Source organism: Hesperophylax consimilis, chromosome 13 (genome assembly GCF_061612785.1).
Source record: "Hesperophylax consimilis isolate HC1 chromosome 13, BYU_Hcon_1.0, whole genome shotgun sequence".
Lineage (NCBI taxonomy): Eukaryota > Metazoa > Arthropoda > Insecta > Trichoptera > Limnephilidae > Hesperophylax > Hesperophylax consimilis.
Genome location: NC_142848.1, coordinates 24,104,878 through 24,128,789, shown reverse-complemented (window position 1 = coordinate 24,128,789; position 23,912 = coordinate 24,104,878). Strand labels below are relative to the sequence as shown.

Genomic DNA, 23,912 nt, shown 5'->3' with positions numbered 1-23,912 from the left:
GTGTAAATATTAAGAAAAAAAAAAAAAAAGCCAATATATGCGTAAATCTAATAGTGTCTGAAGCGGTGGCGGGCGGGCGACGTTTGTTTGATTTTTATACAAATCCAGTTCTATTTCGAGATCGATGAAATTTTGCACACTTGACCTTCAAACCAAAAGGAAGGTCACGTCTTAAGTCTGAGTTCAGAAAACTCCGTGTAAAGCCTGGGCAACGCCGGGGACTTCAGCTGATAGTGTATAAAAATTTGCCAATAAATGCGTCGCCTATTTTTCACCGTTTCTTTAAATGTACTTCTGAAAATCGACGCATTTGCGTATATAAGATCTTAACTACGTAAAATGCAGGTGGCACACATACATATTAATATTCCGATTTGCAGAGACTTAATCACCCAATACCTGATTAAACAGAACCTGATAAAACTGTCTAATCTATGCAGCACAAGAATGTTATATTTATTATTATTACATATTATCAGTAATGAGTAACGAATTGTGAATGTGATTTATTTACCTAGAGTGCCATCTATTTATTTTTCTGCTGACTTTGTTTTAACGAAATTGTCAATTAACCTTTAATTAGCTGTTTAGCATAGACCCTTTGCATACATCTTCACAGAAAAGTCGCACATGAGGTAGCCGGAACCTCTATATATTCAGAATACCAGAAAACCTGTTGCAGATGAGGTAGCCTGCAGAGGCAGCCCGTGACTGAAATTACCAGCAGTGCATTTCACTTTTAAAATGTACCTAGTGTGTAGTGGGAGCAAATTAATGAATGGGGGTACCTACTCCAAGTCCTTCTATCTACTAAGTTATAATTGTAAACTAATTGATTAAATAATACAGCTACGCGATTCTACTCAGCGTTCCTAAAATCATCTCGAGAGTAAACGATTAGCAATTCATCGTTGAAGCTATAGGGAAACCGTTTGAATTCACCGCGCACGAGTTCCAATGTGTGAATGTTGTAGCGCTAACATTGTACATTAGTATTTCTAAGCGAATACATTCCAGACGCATTGGATTACGCATGATAAAAGTGATACAAAATTCATCAAGGCTCTTCGATAATGCACAGGGTGTTTGTCAACTTATATAAGTTATAACTCTATATACATATGTGCTATAACAAATGATTTGACGTTAAGAGTGTAATCTATCTCGCTCATATCACCATTTCGGCTAGGTCGGGTTGTCTCGATCCCGCCCAATGCTGTTTCAATAGTATGGCGAAACATGGTTCAGTGCATATCGGGGTATGCACGGCCCGCTTGCTCTTGCGCAAGAGTCTTGTACTAGAAGATAGCTGAAATAATGACTGGCGGGAATTACGACTGGAGCGCACTTTCGTACATCGATGACTGGGGCACAGATGTCGTTGTAAGTTCGCTCGTAGAAGCGATAAGTTCCTGATCCAAATAGGTCAAAGGATGACTTTGATGATGGATCTCGTAAAAGTTTATCCTGATTAAATAATCAGTGAGTTAAATTACTGGCTAATGCCTGAGACTGGGTGTGGGTAGGTACCTGAAGGCTATTAGCTTCGTTTGTCTTGGCCCTGATGCTCTGCTCCTTGGCTGAGACTTCAGCCTCCAGGGCCAGGCGCTCCCGGGCCAGCTGCTCCATGTCCCGGGCCAGCGCCTCCATTTCCGGGGTGGCCTGAGGGCCGAGGGATGTCTCCTGAAACAACCGGAGGAAAAAATAGTGTTAGTTAAAAATATTCCAAAATCGTGGCAACATACTGTAAAAACCATAGATGATAAACACAACTAGAACTTAATAAAGAAGTTATCATTTTGAAACTAGAACAAAATCCACTATTGTGTTATGTTGTCAAATATCGCTTTAAAAAAAAGCAGAAAAACAAAATTATTATTTTGAATTCGGAATAATTTTGATCAGTAGCTCTTCAGCCAAATGCAATCAATTAAAAAATAGTTTAAAATATTTTGAAATAAGAAAGTAACAGACCAGAAAGAGCTGTCATAATTTTTTTTTTCTGTAAAATGTCACACATTTCAGCAATAATTAATTTATCTTTATTGTTAATGCTTTGGGATGTAATAAAGTCTGAGAGCATATATGAAAAAACAGAGAAGAATCATGATGACGTAGTAACCAAATATTCATGGGGACACAATGAAAGTTACGAAGAGGATATTATATTTCCAGGTATTAATTTAACATATTTTAGGTAGCTTTGTATTTTATTATTGGATTTTTTAAAAAAGAGGGATGCTGGTAAATATATGTGGAATATTTAATAAACTGACGGACACTTGCCGGAAAACAGAGGATCATTATACACATGTGTTTTGTGAAGTTGATGAAAATCAGTAATAGAAAATTATCACCTTTGGGTGTGACACTATCAAGTATACAAGTTTGTGGCATAAATAGACAGGCTACATACAAAATTTGACTTCTAAAAACCGTAACGTTGTATCGCGTCCGTGACACGTGAAAATATGTATATTTACAATGTGTCATATTACATCTTCGCTAAAACGAACTTAATAAACATTGTGTCCGTGAATGCGTTAATGTTAATTTTTGTAAATTGTCGCATGAAAAATGTATCGTTTTAATGGAGATAAAACAGAACACTCGACAAAATAGAACATGATAACCGAACAGGTCAGGTTAGGTTACATCAGGGTACGTGTAATGTATGGAGTATTATCGTGCCTTTATTGTAGCGTGTCGGGTGATATGCTATAGTACTCTTAGGTGATCTATGTACTGGTATTTATTGGGGAGCTGCTTGTAGCAAAAGAGGGCGCACAACTAACGTGCATCGCCTTTTATAAGATCTCGCAAGCATTCCATCTCGCTTGCACTCATCCACATTCGTACAGAATGTTTGTACAATTTGTTCATTTGTTTTCTTCACTTTTTTTTAATGTTCTGTTTTGCCATTTCAATAATAGTTATTAATTTTAAAAAAAATTGTTCAACAGCTTGAATGACTGATGGTATTATGACGTAGGTTTCGCCTACGCGGTTTAGCCGTTGCTAATGACAAACCATTGTCACCGAACCCGGCACCATTTTAATTAAATGGCAAATTAAAAAATGCAGTTTTCGTGTACATTTTATATTATTATTCTAAGGTCTCGACCAGGAAATGTTAAAGGAGCTAGATTTGAGATGGAAGGCTCACCACGAGTGTCTGACCTCGAGGTTGAAGACTTCCACGGTCACCAGAGCTGACGCCCGCATGGTTTACGAGGGAGAAACGGTTCTGATGCCGTGTCAGACGTGCATAGCCCCGCATTGGCACAGGCGCGTTAAATGGAAGTACACAAAGGTATTACAAAAACAACATAATCTAAGTATATGAATTTCACTCATGTGCATTCAGTCCCGTGTGCCTAGGTCTTTGAATGTAAAATACTCATTCGACAATAAATAGCATCCAACGCACAAATAACGACATTAATGCTTATGGAAATAACGCTCAGAATAGCATACGCTATTTACCAATCGAGTGATTGTTTCGATTGATTAACTGAAGACAAATGTTTAATACATTGTATATCTTTTGATTACCTATTTAACCCGTCAGGCTTGTGGGAACAGCTCATGTGGACTCATAGAAATCGTTGTATCTCTCTTTCTGTCATGGTGAGAATATGATCTAAACAGTGTTAGAAAGAGAAAACACCATGCTTTGTATTCAAATCTATAAGTTAACCACAGAAGAATTAAAATGTGCACCTTTATGAAAACTAAGTTAAAAAATTATGAAACTTCATGAATTTTTTATTAATTATTTTTATACGAAATGACAAAAAAGTGAGATAACAATAACGTTTGTAATACATTTGTTTAATAAAATGTGGATGTTTTCGTTTTATCAATAATAGTTAAAATCATATGGTGATTTATTAGGTGTGCATTAATAATTTTAATATTTCCAAAATTACATGTTTATTTCTAATAACGTAAATTTGAAAGCATATTTCATCACCTTTCAAAAACAGTTTTTAGTTTTCAGATTTATGTAGATTTTATCGCAAAGGGAAAATACTCCGACCTTCTGGCAGAATATGCCAGAGGCCTGAGGGGTTAGTTAGAAGAGCTAATTTGATATATGTACTATTTTTGTCAGTAATTGCATTGTTCGCAGCCTGATTTCCATATTTGATAGCAGGTAGTTAGGTAGGTATATACACGTTGTCGGGCATTCATCCTACAAAAAGTTACCGACCCCCACTGGTACCTTCCCAAATTTAAAATAATATGTTTCAGAATGCTACCCACGGCAAGCCCGAGCTTCTACATTACACGCGAACAATGATTCTTTACTCGAATGGTTACTTGCAAATTTACAACGTCAGACCTGAGATGGAAGGGCTGTACGTGTGTACCCACGAATCTACCGATGGCGTACCAATCCTGCTGGAGGTGGTAGAGGATGAAGAAGAACCTTACGAATCGGTAATTATTACTTCAAATAAAACGGTACATGACGGTTGAACACGGCTGAAACTATTTAAAGAAACATTCCAATACTGGATGGTGTTAATATGTGAAACATACAGTGATTACAATTTTTTTTTAAATAATTTATTGCACTGAATGCTGATTTTTATAAAGCGTCCTAACAAACACTGCGCATAATAAGTTAATATTTCAGGTGAGGCCAAAAACCGATCCCTTTGGAAAGCACGCTTCGTCCAACATAACTCTGGCTGAGGATCAACTAAACCTGTACACCAGCTGGTCACCCTGGTCTATTTGCAGTTCTTGCACTACCGTGGGAATACGCTATAAGATAGGAATCTGCTTTGTGGAAATACAAGACAGTTCAACGGTAAATGAGGGATCATTTGAATTTCAGAAGCATCTAAACAGTGAGTGCTTTTTTCAAATACATAACATCAAAAATAACTAAAAATGGTATGCCACATGACTCTGTCTTGGCACATTCGTTGCTTCATTCAAAATCATACATTGTCACGGACGTCACCACAAGTCAACTGGTTAAGTAGGACAATATGTAATTATTTTTTTTATATTCCAGAATTCGTACATGGCTTGCCGTGTAGATCAATTTATTTGAAGAAATATAAGAATATTTCAGAAGCTGAAAATCGGAGAAATGAAATAATGACTGCATTGTGTGAGGTATGTTTAAATGATATTTTAAATCATTAACTCCACTAAGGTTGAGGTACCAGAAAAAAAAGAAATAATAAAAGATTGCATACGAGGGTTTCACTGTGTTGTGCACATTAGGCACTTCCGATACTAGATGATTAAATTATCTTGGCCACTACCACCATTTCGTAAACACGTCGGTGATGCCGATTTCCTGCAACCAGACAAGCCAGTTGTTCTCATTTGCGTCGTCGAGACTCTACATGAAACTTGCACGTGAGATTTTGTAAAAATGCATGTGTTTTAGATCATTACTAGGAAACGGGATATAAAAATGACAGCTGCTGTTTTTGGTTGTGAGTGAGGTTATGAAGGTTTAATGATTCAAGAATTAAACAATGATTGGTGGCGACGCGGGTCTCGTGATTTCAGACGTGTGCGGACTGTACGCGACGTGAATATCAGATATTTGCGTTTCCCTTGTAAGAAGAGCCTTAGGGAATAGACTTATAATTTTTAACCTTCACTTCCTTCCTTGCTGTCATGGTGAGAAATATGATATAAACAGTGTTAGAAAGAGAAAACTCCATGCTTTATATTCAAATCTATAAATTAACCACAAAAGAATTAAAATGTGCATCTTTATCGAAACCAAAGGTTCCCAATGCAATTTGAAAAAAAAAAACTGAATTTTTATATGAAAGGACAAAAAAGCTATTGGACAGTAACATTTGTCTAATAAAATGGGTATGTTTTTGTTATGAGTAATTATCAGTAATTTTAGTTACAAAAAACATAAGGTGAGCCATTTGAAATTTTGTTAATGTTAGAGTTAAACATTTGAATATATCAAAAATTAAATTTGTATTAATAATAATAAAATTTGAAAGCCTATTTTGTCACCTTTCAAAACCAGTTTTTAGTTTTCAGATACGTTTATTTGGATTTTATCGCAAAGCGGATATACTATATATAAGGATGTCAGAATATGGCAGCGACTTGAGGAGTTAATACATAACAACATTAATAATAAAATATTAACATTATTATTAAATGTTGTGTTCTGTCACTGAACATGTGATGTATGCACGTCTGGTGTGCCCAAAGTTGCAAATAATATATTTATGATGCATTCTCTATTTTGACTAAAAACAAAATTTCAGGGAAATTGTCCGAACAACACGGAGGTGGAGACCCCTCATGGAAACATACTAAGTCTGAAGCGACACCAAATCGGACAGTACGGTCGGCTCATCGACATCCCGCACTCGGTGCCGGTGCCGGGTAGGATCTTCGTCCTGGCCGAGGTGGGGACCGATCTGAAGATCCTCTGCCCGGGGTATTCTAGTTCACATTCCTTCTTCTATCTTCCACCTGAGTGGTACAGATAATTTCAGTATCATTGCCTTGATGAAAAATCACCATTTCAGTCATGTTTGGTGACCTCACAACATACCTATCTTCACCAGAAGGTTGGATGCACTTGGACCATTGTGCTTTTTTAACTCTTTGCACGCGGCCGTATCAACTGTTGTTACGGCAAAAAGCCCATACTCATACGCGGCTGTATCAACTGTTGATACGGTAACTTCGACGGCCGATATTCCAGAGCTCTTTCGTCATAAATGTATTTCTTGCTCACTTGGACATTCGTAGAACTATCACGATGCTGACATCTACAAGTATTTCTCAAAAATAAAATTGTATTTCATAAAGAAATCGATAATCAAGTGCGCCTCTTCGCGCTTTTTAGTCCTTTAGTTTACATTTTTGTCAACGGATGGCGTTAGTACTAGTATTTCATTCATAACTAAAAATGATAAGTGATCATGGTGTCCCACTTGTGTCTATCAACGCAGTGGCCTAAGTACACACACGCCGAGTGAATGGCGGGACCACATTCAAAAGATACGGTACGTCGAGAATAATCTGTTCTGTCAATATAGTCCAATAAATCATGCCAGAATACTATAATTTGACATTTAATTGCGTGCATAGGTATTAGAAAATATGTACCGCGTACGGGTATAGATAAAACAGGGCAAATTAAAGCGTTCAAAAGGTTAAACATACTTTCATCTTCCTATGAGCTATCTTGGAGTTGCCGTTTAAAAGCTTTTAAGCGATCGCAGTGCCCTCAGTTTTGTCAGACTGTACTGTGTGTAATGAATATTTATTTTCAGGCATCTTCTGTCGGAGATTACCACCAGATGGAAAGTGGGCGAACCTGTAGACTGCCTCAGGGAAAATGTTTTCGTAGAGTCCAGAATAAATATCACAGCGAGGCAGCAATTAATCTTAACAAATGTTCAGATCGCCGACAGCAACATTTACAGGTGAGAAAAAGTACAAAATCTATCTGTCCCAAGAGTTTTGACTCTAAAAACTGTCGATATACTGAAATGTGAATTGTACAATAGCAACTAATAACTTAATACGTTACACTTTGCGATATCCATTAGAACAAAGTACCTACCACATGGAAAATTTAAAATCGCACCAAGTGGTCTATTTTTTTAAAGGCGTTTTCAAAATAGGCAAATTCATTTCACAACTCGGCTGTGGAACGATTGATTAACTCCCTCCCTCAGCATGGGTCTTTCTAAGATCCAATTTCACTTCTTTCTGTCCTCAAAATACCCACCACACAGCATCCCGAAAGATAACATAGGCCCCAAAGAAATGATTTCCCTAAGGGCCTCTCATGGGGAGTTAAAAATAAATAAGGCTATCGCAGGCATCATGAAATAGCTTTTTATCTATGGGATTTCCAGTTCGTCACAACTTTTTTCTCAGTAATTTCTATAATGATTTATGAAGCTTTTAAAAACTCCATAACTTTAAAACAAAAAAATTATAGTTCAAAAAGAAAAATAGTTAAATCTCGGGTGCAGCCAGGTAATAAAGATAAGATTAAAATGAAGAAAGGGAATTTAAAAAGATTTTAATGTTATTCTAGTTGCTGGAAACTGGAGGAACTAGCTGGCTCCATGAAGCTGGTCGTGAAGGACCCTACGGAATACCATTTCCACTGGAGTGTGACTTCGCTGACGGCGCTGTTCGTCTTCCTAGCCTTCTTGTTGTGCCTGATGAGGGTTTGCAGGACATATTTCCGAATCCAGAGGATGCATAGGATGCAGAGGAGACAAGCGAAGAGGAAGAATAAAAAAACCTGGTGAAATGGTTAGCGACCGGCCGAAGTTTCAATTTAGACTAGTTTCGGTCAATAAACAAGTTCCTGCTAAATATTAGCCTAAACATGCATTCGGTGTGTCAGATCAAGTTCAGCTTTACCCGGGAACGTGTATGTGTCTCAATAATAACTTATTAATTATTTCAAAAAAGTTGTTAGATAAAAGTTCAAGTTTGTAAATTTCAAATATAATTTATTTTTGTCAGAGTTTATTGTTTAAATAATAATTAGTTATTGTAAAAGCCCAGCTACACTACTCGCGAAGTTGATCGAAGTTGATTTTTTTAATAGTATACGCTGGCGAACAAGATGTTAAAAGACATGGTGAAATTTGTCACAGAACACAAAAAACAATTTTCTGCCGCAACTAGTACTTTAGGACTGAAGCAAACACATATCGACGGTCCCGAAGAACAATGTCGGATGTGCAAATTTGTAGTTTTGCAGTAGAGCTGTTTAAAGTTTCGTTTCTGTTGTTGTACTGTTTTTGAGATAAAACAATATAGTGTTGTTTGATATTTTGCATTAACCCATATTTATTTAATTGAAGAAATATATTATCAAAAACAGTAGAAATGCAGAAACTTTAAACAGCTCTACTGCAAAACTAAAGATTTACAGATCTGACATTGTTCTTCGGGACTATAGATAAATTTTAGCTTGTCGTACTGCTTGCTTGATGGCTCCCGAAGCCGGCGATCTTTAGCATCCTAGTGCGATAGGACTGTGACTACCACATACATTTTAGCTAGTCGTAACCGCCATGTTTAAACTTTCTCCCGCAGCCGGCGATCGTTGGCTGCTTATTATGTTCGCTTAAATACATTTTCATACAAATTTGAAGATCACGTTGGCTGCCTTAGAGTTTAATATTATTAGGAGAAGTAGTGAATGCAAAATGTTTGTTACCTTGACGGGGGGCTGGTGCGGGGCGGGCGTGCTGGCCGAGGGGGGGATCATGTCGGGGGCCAGTGCGGCGGGAGGCTCCACACCCCGCAGCTTCCTCTGCACCATCCACATGGCCAGGGCAAACTGATCGGCCGACAGCTTGCCGCTGCTGTCCCAGTCGCATAGGCCCCTAAACGAAAACAAACAACCATTCAAACATTCAATAATATGCATATTTATTTGTGGAAAAAAAAACTTTAAAACATGGAGTCGAAATTAAGTAAATTTTTGTATTTCACTATTTGTAATTTAGAAAAGATGTTATATGAATCCTTCCGGCAAACTGGTTCACTTTTGGTGATATGGTCTCACAGAAATCGTTGTCTTTCTTACTGTAAGATCCAAACGGTGTTAGAAAGAGAAAACACCACGCTTTATATTCAAATCTAGAAGTTAACCGCAGAATAATTAAAATGTGCACCTTTATGAAACCAAAGGTTCGAACCGCAATTTGAAAACAAAAAATTAACGTCATATATTTTTATTTGATTATTTTAATATGAAACAACAAAACAGTGAGGTGACAGATGAATTAAAAGGGAAGATAGGTTACTGAGACAATGCACGTGGTTGCACTGAACTGAGTCCAGTGGAAAAGCTGGTGATTTACTGCGTTTAGTATCGCACATAAGCACAATTAACATAAGAGTATGAAGCACAACCAGTATGAGGGACAGGCAGTAGTACGTCATATTCTACTACTCTGCTCGCTCGTCTGTTCATCAAGACTGAGTGTAAAAGCGGCCCACTGATTTACAAAAATGCTCGTCGATCGCCTATGACATCATGCTTGCCGCGGACATGCTCGCCCGTCAGTCGCGAGGAGGCAAGAGAAACGAGGGGCGTTCTTAATAATACAGCCGTTTTACCCGTACACATATTCTTTAGTGGCTATTTCTTTCTAATGCATTCCATTCATTTGGCTGTGAATGATGTTATTTTTAGCCATTTCATTCAATGCACAAATTTGTTGCGTGTATTTCCGCTTCTCAATTAAATTCAAATAAATGGGAAATTGCTGAACGCATCCGAAAACTAAAAACTGTGTTTGAAAGGGGGAAAGGATCAAATACGCTAAATCATTTTACTATTAAGAATAAACTAAATTAAATCCTGGAGTGCTTTTATCAGATTGGTTTCCCATTAATAATAAATATATAGATAAATAAATAGACATACACTAATCACACACTATATATATCTTCCATTATTCTAATTATTGCTCATACACAATTGAAACATACACAACAGCTCAAGTTCGACTCTATCATAAGATTGTAACGATTAAACATCACAAATTAAAACATTAATGAAATATATTATAGACATATACAGATCACACACTTACTTGCACATATTTTTTGGTTTCTTGGAACGGGCAATTTGCCTAGTTAGGAACCAATAATTTCGACTTGATAAGGTACAATAATCGATAATCACAAAATATTTTAATTATATCTTGTATCATATTGTACTGTGTGTAAATTTAAATGAATAAATAAATAAATAAATAAAAAAAATTAAACAACTACACAACTAATGTACATAAATGTTCATTCATTACATACATGTAAATACAAACTAGAAACCTAAACTTGGAAATCCATACAGACATGTATTTATATTAGGGTGGCAGCGCTGTATTTTATAGCTAATAGCGCATGTACATTTACGAGCCTAAACACGAATCATGGGAAAGAACGAACCAACTGCAAACAGCGCCAACCTTCATTTGCAGTTGGTTCGTTGACTTCCCTCGTCAAGTGTATACACGCTATTAGATATTCATTTGTAGCTTAGATTGAGCAATATCTGTATGTGCGGAGGGTCATTAAATAAATATCCTGATTTTATAGAAACAATCGATACCACAAGTTGAAAATCAAAATATGTAGCTGCAGTTTACAAAACAATTTGTTGGTAATTTTATTTTTAGTTAAACCGGTGTGTTATGCATATAAAGAGAACTGCAATAAAGAGATGTACATATAAGGAATCAGACAAATGCAAAAGTTTTGCATTTCATTGGCTTCCACATGTTTCTAAGAAGATTGCGAGAATTGCACACAAAATGCTGTCTTGAACTGTTTTACTCACAAAGAAACATGACATTGCAATCAATAATGAACAAGTTCGAATGTTAAATTACGTTAATTCTAATGGTGTAGAATTATCTGATTTCGGAAAGTACCACTGTGAAGGGTAAATGCAGGTAACTCCATTAATGGAGGACTGAAAAAATTGTCCAAAGAAGTGAAGTTAGCAGTCCACAATGGAGTGCTGGTACCTACCCTGATGTATGGAAGTGAGGCATGGAACTGGCAAAGAAAGGATGAAAGTAGATTGAATGCTGTTGAAATGAGATCCCTGAGGCGTATGTGTGGCAAAACCATGTACGATCGTGTGAGGAATGTGGAGATCCGCAAAGAGTGCAAAGCTGATGTAAGCAGGAGGAGTCTGCCTCTATAGTCGAGCTGACGTCAACCGTGTGCGACTATTGAGTCTGGAAAACTCCAGATTCGACGTAATGTGGGTGCGCGTCAATCTTGCCAGTACGGCAAGATTCTACGCATGTCTATACCGCTCACCGAACCATAGCGAATCAGACACTTCCGAGCTCTTCAAACATTTGAGCGATACTATTGATGATCTCTTGCCCCGCTACCCTTCGGCCGAGTTTGTTGTTCTGGGGGACTTCAACGTTCATAACGAACCATGGTTGAAGTTCTCAGGCCCAACGGACTCGGCTGGCCGACAGGCGGAATCCTTTGCCATTTGCTACGGATTAGAGCAATTGGTTCAGGAGCCTACAAGGGTTCCTGATGTCCAGACTCACCGCTCCAATCTGTTAGACCTATTCTTAACTACTGTGCCACACGGTTATAAGATTGACGTCACAGCGCCTCTGGGATCATCTGACCACTGCCTAGTGACGACATCAATCCCCGTTAGCCTCAGACCAACCAATGAGAGGCTGAGGAGAAAAGTGTGGCACTATAGGTCAGCAGATTGGTTCGGTATGCGGGCCCATTTCAACGCTTTTCCGTGGTCAGCTGTTTGTTTTCGGACTTCGGACCCTTCAAGATGTGCCCAGGAGATTGGTGAAGTCATCAAATCGGCGATGGATGGCTTCATACAATCGACTACTAAAGAAACTGGTGTGGGCTCAAAGCCGTGGTTCAGTCGACAATGCTCGCGGCAAAAAGTCAAGTCGACAAAAAACGCGGCTTACCGAGCCTACAACACATCTCGAACGCCCGAAAGCAGATCAGCATACAACAAATCGGCAAAGGAATGCAAGAGAATCATCAATAGGTCAAAATTCGAACACGACCTGCAGATCAGCAAAAAGCTGGCTGCCTGCCCGCATGGCAGCAGAGCATTCTGGTCGCTTGCGGGCTCAATAGGTCGAAATTTTTGCAAACCCAGTTTGCCACCTCTTACCAGACCTGACGGCTCACTAGCAAACACCGCCACCGAAAAGGCTAACTTATTAGGGAAAATGTTTGCGGAAAACTCGACCCTCGACGACGGGGGTGCTGTTCCGCCGTCGGTTCCTCACTGCGGCTTCTATATGAAAAAGCTGAGGATCCGGCATCGGGATGTACTCCACGTCATACGGGGGCTCGATGTTAACAAAGCTAGTGGACCTGATGGAATACCTGCCCTGGTATTGCAGAGGTGTGCTGCGGAAATAGTTCCAGTTTTGACAAAGCTCTTCAAAATGTCCCTGAAGTGTGGCACTGTGCCCTCTGGTTGGAAAAAAGCGGTAATTCACCCTATTCCCAAGAAAGGTGACCGCTCCAACCCGGCCAACTACCGCCCCATAGCGATCACATCAGTTCTGTCCAAAGTGATGGAACGTGTGATCAACGACAAACTGCTCACATACCTCGAGAAGAACAAAATTATCAACGACCGTCAATACGGATTCCGGCGGAACCGCTCGTGCGGTGATCTTCTCGCGTATGTGACGCATGTTTGGGGGCGGTGGCTGGAACGTCACGGTGAGACCCAAACGGTCGCACTAGACATATCCAAGGCCTTTGACCGGGTCTGGCACCGAGGACTTGTCAACAAATTGCATTCTTACGGACTTCCCGCATCCCTGTGTACGTGGATTGCTGACTTTTTAAGGGATAGGTCGATTCAGGCGGTTGCTGACGGTTTCACCTCTTCCTCGCACTCCATAAATGCTGGCGTCCCACAGGGATCGGTTCTGTCTCCGACTTTGTTTTTGTTGCACATCAATGACCTTTTGACATGTGCACTGATTCATTGCTACGCGGATGACAGTACAGTTCATGATAGCTTTTTGTTTGACAAGCCCCCAAAGGGCACACAAACTCCAACGGCTCGGAGGGCTTTGAAGCAGAGAATGGACGGTTATCTCGAGAGTATTTCCTCCTGGGGTAAAAATAATCTCGTCGAATTTAATGTTTCAAAGACCCAATCCTGTCTGATTACGTCTAAAAGGGATCCAAATGATAATCTAGTCTCCTTCAACGGAAGCAATCTTCCGAACAGGCCTTCCATTGATATGCTTGGTGTAACTATAAGTGACCAGCTCAGGTACGGGGGCTCCATCGAAGCCAGAGTAAAGTTGGCCTCTCAGAAGCTGGGCGTACTGTACAGGGCCCGCAGATACTTTAATAGTACACAACTGCTCACCCTGTACAAATCGCAAGTGCGCCCTACTGTCGAATTTGGCAGCCATCTCTGGTCTGGAGCCCCAAAATACCTGAAAAAAACCCTTGACTCTGTGCAGAAACGGGCGGTCCGTTTGATAGATTCCCCAATCTTAACAAACGGACTGCAATCTTTAGAGCACAGGCGTCAGGTAGGTATGCTGTCCTTGTTCTATCGGTATTACAATGGAAGATGCTCTGAGGAACTAGCGTCATTGATCCCTTCGGCACCGGTGCGTAGTCGGGATACACGCCAAACGCGCGCCCAACATTTGTACACAGTTGACACTTGTCACATGAGAACGGGTCGCTTCTACGATTCGTTCTTAAGTTCAACAGCTCGGCTGTGGAACGAACTGCCGGCCTCTGTGTTTCCTCCCTCCTACAACATGGGACTCTTCAAGACCCATGTTCACTCCTTCCTCTCCAAAAAAAGACCCTCCACACAGCATCCCCAAAGATGACATAGGCCCCGAGGGAAATTATTTTCTTCAGGGCCTCCTGTGTGGAGTAAATATAAAAAAAAAAAAAAAAAGCGTAATGAGTAGGATCAAGAAAGGGACGCTTAGATGGTTTGGGCATTAAGAGCGAATGAGCGAAGTAAGGAGTGTAAGGAGAATATACGATGCAAATGTAAATGGTAGCAGAAGTCGGGGACGCCCGATTAAGACATGGCACGACCAAGTGAATCAGATACTTGAGTCGGGCCATGTCAAGAGTCAGAAAAATAGAAGAGTATGTATGAGACGATTTATGAATGTGAATGAGGCAAGGAGTGTGTGCCAAGACCGAGTTGTTTGGCGGTCCGTCCTCTCTGCCTTCCCCTGCGGAGAAACGGCGTGATGGTTAGTTAGTTAGTTAGTTACTACTGTGTTAAAATTTTTTATGTGTAAAGTGAACTATGTATATCGCCATTCAGTTGGGCAGCGTTGTGAGGTGGGTTAAGGTAGGGGCTGTAGGAAGAGATTTATCAATGTGGGTCTTGATGATGCCTGGATTATATGACAGACGAAAAACAGATGCAGGTTGCTCGTTCCACATACGAGCCAACTTAAATAAAAAAAGGAGAACAAACAACCCGGTCTCATGAAGCCAAGTGTTCCATTGGTGTCTGTAGAGGTTCGCATATGTGCACCGGTGCAAGCGGGATCAATGCTGCTAGCTCCCTAGAGCATTGAAATACCTGTAGAAAAGACTCAGCATGCCTACATATGTGAACATAACATGCATAATATTCACCTGGACTATAGTGCTTCTTTAAAACTACACCCTTTTACCTACCAGACATGTTGGTGTTTCAATTAAAGCCATTAAAATCATCACAGCGCCCTCCTTTCTTTCAACATATTATGCATGTTATGTTCCCGCGGTTGACATAAACTATGAATCTTTATTACAAAAAATGAGACTCTTATCGTTAAAAGATAGAAGAATACTCAATGATCTTATTTTTTTATTTAAAATAAACAATAACTGGTTTGACTCCCCTGAATTGGTCTCATTAATAAATTACCATGTACCTAGTAGACCGACTCGACTCAAAACACCTTTCCACTGTGACAATACTATGACGAACGCAGAACAAAACTCAACCATAAATCGCTTGCATATTTTAGGCAATGAATATGCTAATATTGATCACGCTGCCGGTAATCTGTCTTCATACAAAAGATGCGTTAAACTAAATTTGTTTGCTAGTACCACGTAAATACATCATGTAAACATAATATGCCTACCAGTACTTCTAAAACTATTAATGCACTTGAAATCATAAGTACTTGTAAAATTTATCATATCGGTTAACATAATCCAGGATTTATTACTTTTTATATTTAAATCATTGTCGGTACCTTGAGATAGGTATCTTATTGGTACATTTTATTGTTTTATTTCAATCTTTAAATTTTTATTTTTACTTTTTCCTAATAAATTATGGTTTGTACTTTAATACTTTATATTTTAAACTATTCACTTTACAATTTACTTTTATACATTATAGTTCTTATACACTACTTATTACCTTACTTTTTACCTATTTTCTTAAATTTTACTAACATTTATACTGTTATTCTTCATGTTGTTGTACTATTATAAGTATGTCAATTATGTTAATGGCACGTGTTGTGCCGTATATGTGTAAATAAATAAATAAATAAATAAATAAACATTTACTTGTCAGAGTGTTGAGCTCTACAAAAGAAAGAATGCCGAAGCTCTTCGGAATAGGGACAAACTTATCTTACTTACAGACTTGACCGGATTTGACCCTCCCATTTGAAGAAATCTCTGATGGAAATGAATTGCAATGGGATTGAGAAAGGCATGCAGCTTAAGGAAAGGACCGTCGGACGACCGAGCCTTTCTTTTGGTTAATACGCTAGAAATTGGATAGCTTGTAGACAGCTATTTATGATTTTTTTCTGATTGGTCCCGCCTATCAGAAAAATACTACCAGCCACAATTTCTCCAATCTCTCATTTGTCAGACTACTGTAAAATTTTGTTACAAGTCCCGTACCATATGTGCGCCAAGCACGGCTGCGGAAGTCCCGACTGCAGGAAGGTGTCTTTGATCTCCATGCCGGAGACGAAGCCGTCCATGTCAATGTCGGCCTTCACGAACAAAGCGTCGTAGTGCTGCTTCTCCTGGGGCGTCACAACCCAGGCCTTGGTGGCGCTGGCATTGGAGATGGGGGTGCTCATCTGAAAATCGATATGTGAAATGCAATACGCGAATTGTTAACAAGTGCATTCTGAATGCATCATAGTGACAGCAATACTTTATTTATTTGACCTTTCTAGGCATTAGGTTAGTAAGTATCAGTGGCGTGCATTGCTCTGTGACCAAATAATAATAATAATTTTTTAATTAAACTAACTAATTTAACTCTTTCAAGAATCAATAGGATTTCCCTTATGAAGCTCTCATTGCTGCTGCTGGACGGTGCTCGGAACGTTCCTCGTTTAAAATGTTCGTATGACAACGTTTACTTCTTCTTCCCTTCCACGTGAAGGAATTTTATCACTGCGCGATACTCAACTTTCTCCATTGTTGACAGACATGTCAGCTGACATCTTTGGAAGAGAGCCATAGACAAAGTAATGATCAGAATGACTTGAAATTTTTACAGTTTACATATGTCAAGGCCATCTATCGGACGTTACTTTGTGTATGAGGCCGGAAACTTTTCAAATTACCCTCGTATATTCACTCGAGCGATTGGTTGTTTATATATACATTTAACCTATAATGTATTTAATTAACATCATTCCTCAAAATATTAATATGAAAACATATGATCTGCTTACTGCGCTTTAAAGCCAATGAATCCACCTAGATTTCACCGACTAATCCATATTTTTCAGTTCCATAAATTTGTCACAAGCGATTGCTCAAGATTGCGAATTTGCCATAAAATGCCAAAAATCGCCCAAGTGGATATATCTTTGGAAACTTTGCCAAAATTGGGTACCAATCAAAGTTAGCTAACCACCATGGGTAAGGGTAAATATTTCCTTGAACGAATCATTTCTTGCAAGCATAGTACTGGCTGTATATCCGGCTAACCGGTCAAGGCAAACGTAGGATATTGGGCTATCCGGTCAAGGCAAACGTATGGTATTGGGCTATCTGGTCAAGGCGAACGCCGGATATCCAGTCTCCAGTCAAGGCTTTTTTACTTGTACATGTAAAATCAACTCCCTATGCATGAGGCACCGTCGGAATTAAAGTTGTTTCAAGCGATTTTTTAACATTGAAAAGCCCCAATATATCATAATACAGTAGAACCTCGTTAATTCGAAATCCACGGGACATCAAAAATCAAATTTCGAATTAACGAATTCCCACGTAATTACGCGTTTTTTCGAATTATCGGGGTTCGAATTAACGGGATTCTACTGTAATCACAATTTTCATATACTTTATATTGCCTTTTTGAGTGCAAGATTATTTATTTGCTATTCGAAATCATGTGAACCCCCTAACACTTCGAATCGGGACCATTTAAAAGGAATTAACTTTAAAAATTAATTCATTACGGAAACGGAAAAGAATTTTTTTTTTCATGTAATTTGGAAAGAAATGACTGGAATTATTAATTATAGAAATAATGTTGTAATGTTGCACTTTACCTGCACTTGTATAAGTTCTTGCGTCTGCGAGGGCGCGGGGCGCGGGGGCGGCGGCCTCGCGGGGGAGGGCGAGGCGGGACGGCTCGGGGGCCGTGACGGGGGCCTCGGGGGCGCCGTGTGAGCCCCGCCGCCATGCCCGGGGGGTGCGCGCAGCTCGGGGGGCAGCGTGGCGGGGATGGCGTGCTTCTCCAGCGCCTTGTACACCAGGTGCATGGCCTGACATAAGGGATAAGAGGGTCAGTTAATACTGTTGAATAATTATTACTGAAGATATAAACTGATGGAAGTGAGTGTATGAACTCAATTATTCCTTCTGGAGAAATTATAAAACATTTTCAAAACCTGTATATGAGAATGCGCGGTTATCAAAAATATTTTCTCTTTGAAACGCGCTACCAAAGTCTCCTCTCATTCGTACCGAGCAACAACTTATAACCAGGGATGGCACCAGGATCTGCTATGTATCCACATTACTGGCTTGGCATAGCATGATTCAGAGTATGGCGCTGTTAAATAACGTTTCCAAGATTGTTGACATTTTTAACAGCAGCCTTGAAGGTCACCTGTTGTAATAATATGCATGTTTTTATTTATTTTTTGGACAATTTGCATAGAGCCGCTCTTGTGAGATATCACCTCAGGGGCGCTTTACAGTTGATGCAGGTATTACAAAAAAAAAATGTTATGTTTCTTCCTTTTTAAATAATGTGTCTAAAAATATGTAGTATATGTTACATGTGTGTTGTAAATGGACACAGTTTGTAATGCACAAAAAAAAAATATACATAATTTTATAAAAATGTATGTACATAAATAAATAAAAGATACATGTATATATAATTTTTTTTAAAGAAAGACAGAGTTTCACGAATACCCTGACAATATTTGAAAATCTCCTACCACCACAGTAAGCGGAAATGTTGCTTGAGTCGTGATGAAGGACTTCTCCAGCAGAGGAATTGAATGCATGACGCCCGGGTAGGACCCAGGCGCGATGCTAACTCAGCTACTGACCGGTATATATTATTATACCAGTATATATATTGAAATTTTTTCTCAAATCAATGTAAAGACCTCAAATGTCACAAATGGATTATATTTCAGGAGAGCATTTAAACTGAATACTACAGGGTTTTCCAATAAGAGGTGTTATTTTGATATTCAATCGTAAAAGATCAATGGTTTCGTTGCTTGTGTGACACGTAGCGCCGTCTTGTTGAAAGTAAACACTGTCCAGATCAATACAATCCAATTCCGGCCATAAAAAATCATTAATCATCTCTCGATAGCGCAATCCATTCACCGTAACTGTTGCTCCACTCTCATTTTCGAAAAAGTAAGGTCCAATGACTCCGCCGGACCATAAACCGCACCAAACAGTCACACGTTGAGGATACAGAGGCTTTTCAACAATAACTCTTGGGTTTTCCGAGCCCCAGATGCGACAATTTTGCTTATTGACGAAGCCACCGAGGTGGAAATAGGCCTCATCACTCAAGATGATTTGCATTTGATACACTCAAGTGAATTTTAATAATTTCAATGCATTGTTGAAGCGTGTATCGTTCCATTTTTATTAATGGCGTAGTTTCTACTTGTCAAATGTCAAAAAATGACAGCTTCAAAATTAACACCTACCGAAATATTATATATATTATATAGGCTATTCAAAATAACACCTCTTATTGGAAAACCCTGTATTATTCTACTGAAGCTTTTTAATATTTTAAAAATAAAAATCATAGATCCACCTTTTAGGCACTGAATAGATTAGCAAATATTATTGATTAAGTATCTATAATTAAATAATAATTTAAAATTAACATTATATCTTGTGATGATTTGAATACTCACATAAAATAAACGAAATGAATGTACTCCAAAAATTTTTTTTGTTTAGACAACGACATAAGATTTATTGACAGGCGGGCCTTGAAGTAAACACGTTCCCACGGGAAGGGAGCAGAGATCGCAGGGACAGTCGGGTTTTGAACTTGGATACGTTGACAGCTCCGAGAAATCGATACAAATCAGAAGTGTTGTGTGAAATTACAGTTAATTAGTGAATTCAGATGGTGTTAGAAAGCTTCGTTGAATATTGAATTAAAGTGAAATATTATTGAACCGGTGTTTGTGTGAAGTGAAAGTGGTTGTACTCAGTGAGGATAGAAAATTGGATAATTTGTAGAGCGCCGTTTTGTGAAAAAATCACCTCAGGGGCGCAAGGTGTTGCGCGATCGCGATTGTGTTATAAAGTTGTGTTGATTTAAGCGTGATTTCGTATACAGTTCGAACTAGATTGCTTGTCTTAAAAACATGGAAATAATAATGATAATGATTGCGTTTAAAACAGAGTGAACATATTTAAAGGCAGGAAGTGTTTGATCGGATTAGGGAGGAATTAACGATTGGCGAGATGGCGCTCTATCCACGGAGACCGTAAACTAGAGAATCAAAAAAATCATAAAACTCGGGTTCGAATCCTGACAGAGATTAGGGAGGTACAATTGTATTTACAGAATTATTTAATTACCCTTTTATAGACGTAGGGAGGGGACCAAAATTGAACAAATTGCAAGGATTTCGTTAAAAGGAGGATGGAATGCCGGTAGGGAGGAGACCGTAAAACTAAACTGATTTAGCTATTTAGTGTGTAACCAGGTAGACTTCACGCTGAGAGTGGGAGATGGCTAACTGGGTGAGTTTTTTATATTATTTATTAAATTCCAGAGGACCCTTTAAAAAAGGACGGATGCAACAGAACAACAGAAACCAAGTTTACAGCCCCTGCCGCCCAAGTAATGTTTCAAAAGGGAATGTGTCAATCAGATTATCTATCAGCTGTGAGCGTGGGGACGGGCCAACGACCTTTTCATATGTAGGCCGATAATATTTGTTTTAGAGGAATAATAATAATAATAATTGGATGACTTGTGTGGCGCCGTTTTTGTGCAAAATCACCTCAAGGGCGCTTCGGACCGAGGGTCATATTGAGAATTTACCTACTGCCGTTCTGCTATTCTTTTAAAAAAAACTTTACGAATCAAATCGTGGCGTTGTCCCTGTGATAGGTATTGAATAGCCGACGAAAACATTAAATACTTATTACAAATTAGGCCATCCAATATAAACTCGCAGTATAAAAACACCTATCTAGTAGTACCTACCAAAAAACTGGCGTACCATTTAAAAAGGCGATCACCACCAGCCGGGACAAGACGCCGGTACAGTCAGTCGAAGGGGAAATTTTGCTAGCGTATGACCGCCCGAATAGAAAGCGATCGGATGCAACCAGACAGAACAAAAATGAATACTTTTCTTCTGTTATTTGACTTTCTAATTTGATACTTTTCATCTATTGTTTGACTTTCTAATTTACAAATTGGGATGCACAAAAACAAATCTAGAGTCAAAAGAGGGAGATTGTAATCTCCGAAATAAAACTACCAACCGAACAACTTTTCTCAACAGGTACCTTTCGAGAGGTAGGCAGCCTCTTTAAATTAAATGCAAAAAATCAAACCAATTATCCGTTTATACCTACCTGAGAGGATAGGTATTCAATAGAAGTTACCCATACCTAATACACGAGGATGCTAGTAACCTCATAAAATAATTACTGGAACCAAATACTAAAATACAGACATTCCTCATCCTAAATTTGGCATTTCGAGTAAACCTTGCATATATTTCACATGATAATTGGCTGAATGGATAGGCACACAACCTATCGATAGAAGCAGGCTAAATGTCGACAAGATCGTCGTGTGTTATCTATGTTATTGACCTAGAAAGGGATGTAAATTCCCGACGACGAGGAAGTTTCAGCGTTTTCTGGAGGTGGCAAGTAACTTAGGACCTTACGTGTCACATTTACGCGACTAGATTCGTGACAAGGGATGTCATGGTTTTCCCCTTCTACACTCAGTAAAGTAGATTTTCCTGGAGGTGCATTGAGGTTGGGGCATTTCTGAAATTGGTGAGGAGACCTGGTTTTCTTTATTCTGGCGTGACGGTTGCCAATTTGGAACAAGGGGAGACCCGGCCGGTTCGGATATCCAGACACGCAGATATCGATCGCCTTGTTCAAATTATCATCCATCGGTTTTGTTTGGTAAAGAGGAGGAGCCAACTTTAGCTTGAACAAATTCATTCCCGTTCCTCTCCCTTCCCTCCCGAAATATATACATGGATGGCGCTGACAACTAACACCATAAATTTATTGTATGTTTATCACATATATAAAATCTAACACTTTATTATACTCACATTACCCTATGACAGGTAGAATCACGTAGCTAGTTGAAGAGCAGGCGACTCAGAAAAATAAGGTTTATGAAATGGCTTTAAAACACAGCGGTAATGGATTCAACTCACTCTATCTCAAAAGAACCGAGGGGTACCACACACATACAAAAATAACTAGGTTTCTATACCGAGAAACAAAAAAGCCAACACAACGTTCGGTGAAACCTCTTTATACTAAACCGTCACGTGAAATGATTACGTTCAAGGTCGTAAACCACGTAGACAAATTATGATGCACACAGTTGAAGGGGTGTGTAATAAAGAGAGGAGCAAAGGCTTGTAAAGACGGCAGGGAGGATATTCCTACCCCGGATATATACATAATCAAAGCCTTATGGAAAAGTTACCTATGGGACTTAAAGAAAATTTATCGTAGAAAGAGAAGAAAGAAAAGTTTGAAAAGGGCAGATCATTACAATCTACATATACGGTAATCAAATTTAACGCTCCATTGGATTTTTATTTGGAAAGAAGAAAGGACTAACTTATTTTTAAATTTAAAACAACTCAACTACTATTAAACTTATGGCGAAATCAAATATGAGCGCATCAGCAGACTGCTGCCTGCTCATTAAATAATGATAACTATAAAAAATAGTTAAACAAAAGTTAATGGCATCGAGATATCAACTCTAGATACGGCGTGTCTTACAAATTCGGCCGAGTAATTTTATAACCAAACTCCACTTCTGATTCAGTAGCCTCGCTTCAAAAGCATAATATCTACGACCAACAAAAGATAATAAGCAATGCTTCTTGCGATCTTTTGATTGCGAAATAATACACTTCCTTTTCGATAAACATTTTCGTAACCCAATTATTGGAACCAATAATTTTGGTTTCTGTGTCATTTTTAACATCCACACTGTCTAGACTTTGTTGGTCGATGGTTTATGGGTTTGAATAATACTTACGACAATAAATTCATGTCTATCCAACATGCCATCTTTGTCTTGATCGGCTAGATCCCAAATCTTTCCTAGGGTCGGCAGTGGCAGCTTGGATTCCATTAACACTCCCTTTACCTGGAATAGTACACAAAATAATTGGTAAATAACTTGATCATACAAACGAATAGCAAAACAAAGTTGAAGGCTTGGGCGCAAATGGTAACCCTCATTTTTGTCAAAATTGAGTTGAGTATGGCAAAACTATCTGTCAGGCAAAACAACTCACACAGGTCTCATAGAAATCGTTGTCTCCCTTACTGTCAATGTGAGAAATATGTTCTAAACGGCGTTAGAAAGAGAAAACACCACGCTTTATATTCAAATCTATAAGTTAACCACAGAAAAATTTAAATGTACACCAATATGAAACTAAAGGACCCGACCGAAATTGGAAAAAAAAATTATGAAATTTCGCAAATTATAAAAAATATTATTTTTAAATGAAACGACACAAAAGTGATGTGGCAGCAATGTTTACAATACATTTGTCTAATACATATGAAGAATATGTGTGTTTTTACCTTCTTTCGTTGTCAGTATTTTTAGTTAGAAAAAATGTAAGGTAAGGTGTGCTGTTTTTTTG

The 23,912-nt window shown here is 38.7% G+C and overlaps 1 protein-coding gene across 2 annotated transcripts in view; it reads right to left on the bottom strand.

Moving 5' to 3' along the window:
* The window catches only part of Eps-15 (Epidermal growth factor receptor pathway substrate 15), a 73,580-nt gene that overhangs the window by 38,094 nt on the left and 11,574 nt on the right, over window positions 1–23,912 (bottom strand). For both annotated transcript variants that reach the window (XM_089638898.1, XM_089638899.1), the window contains exons 6-10: window positions 23,294–23,404; window positions 18,072–18,287; window positions 16,456–16,640; window positions 9,212–9,380; window positions 1,531–1,683 (exon numbers count right to left, since the gene is read on the bottom strand). In XM_089638898.1, the coding sequence (XP_089495024.1) occupies window positions 1,531–1,683; window positions 9,212–9,380; window positions 16,456–16,640; window positions 18,072–18,287; window positions 23,294–23,404 (834 nt within the window). The remainder of the gene's footprint in view (window positions 1–1,530; window positions 1,684–9,211; window positions 9,381–16,455; window positions 16,641–18,071; window positions 18,288–23,293; window positions 23,405–23,912) is intronic.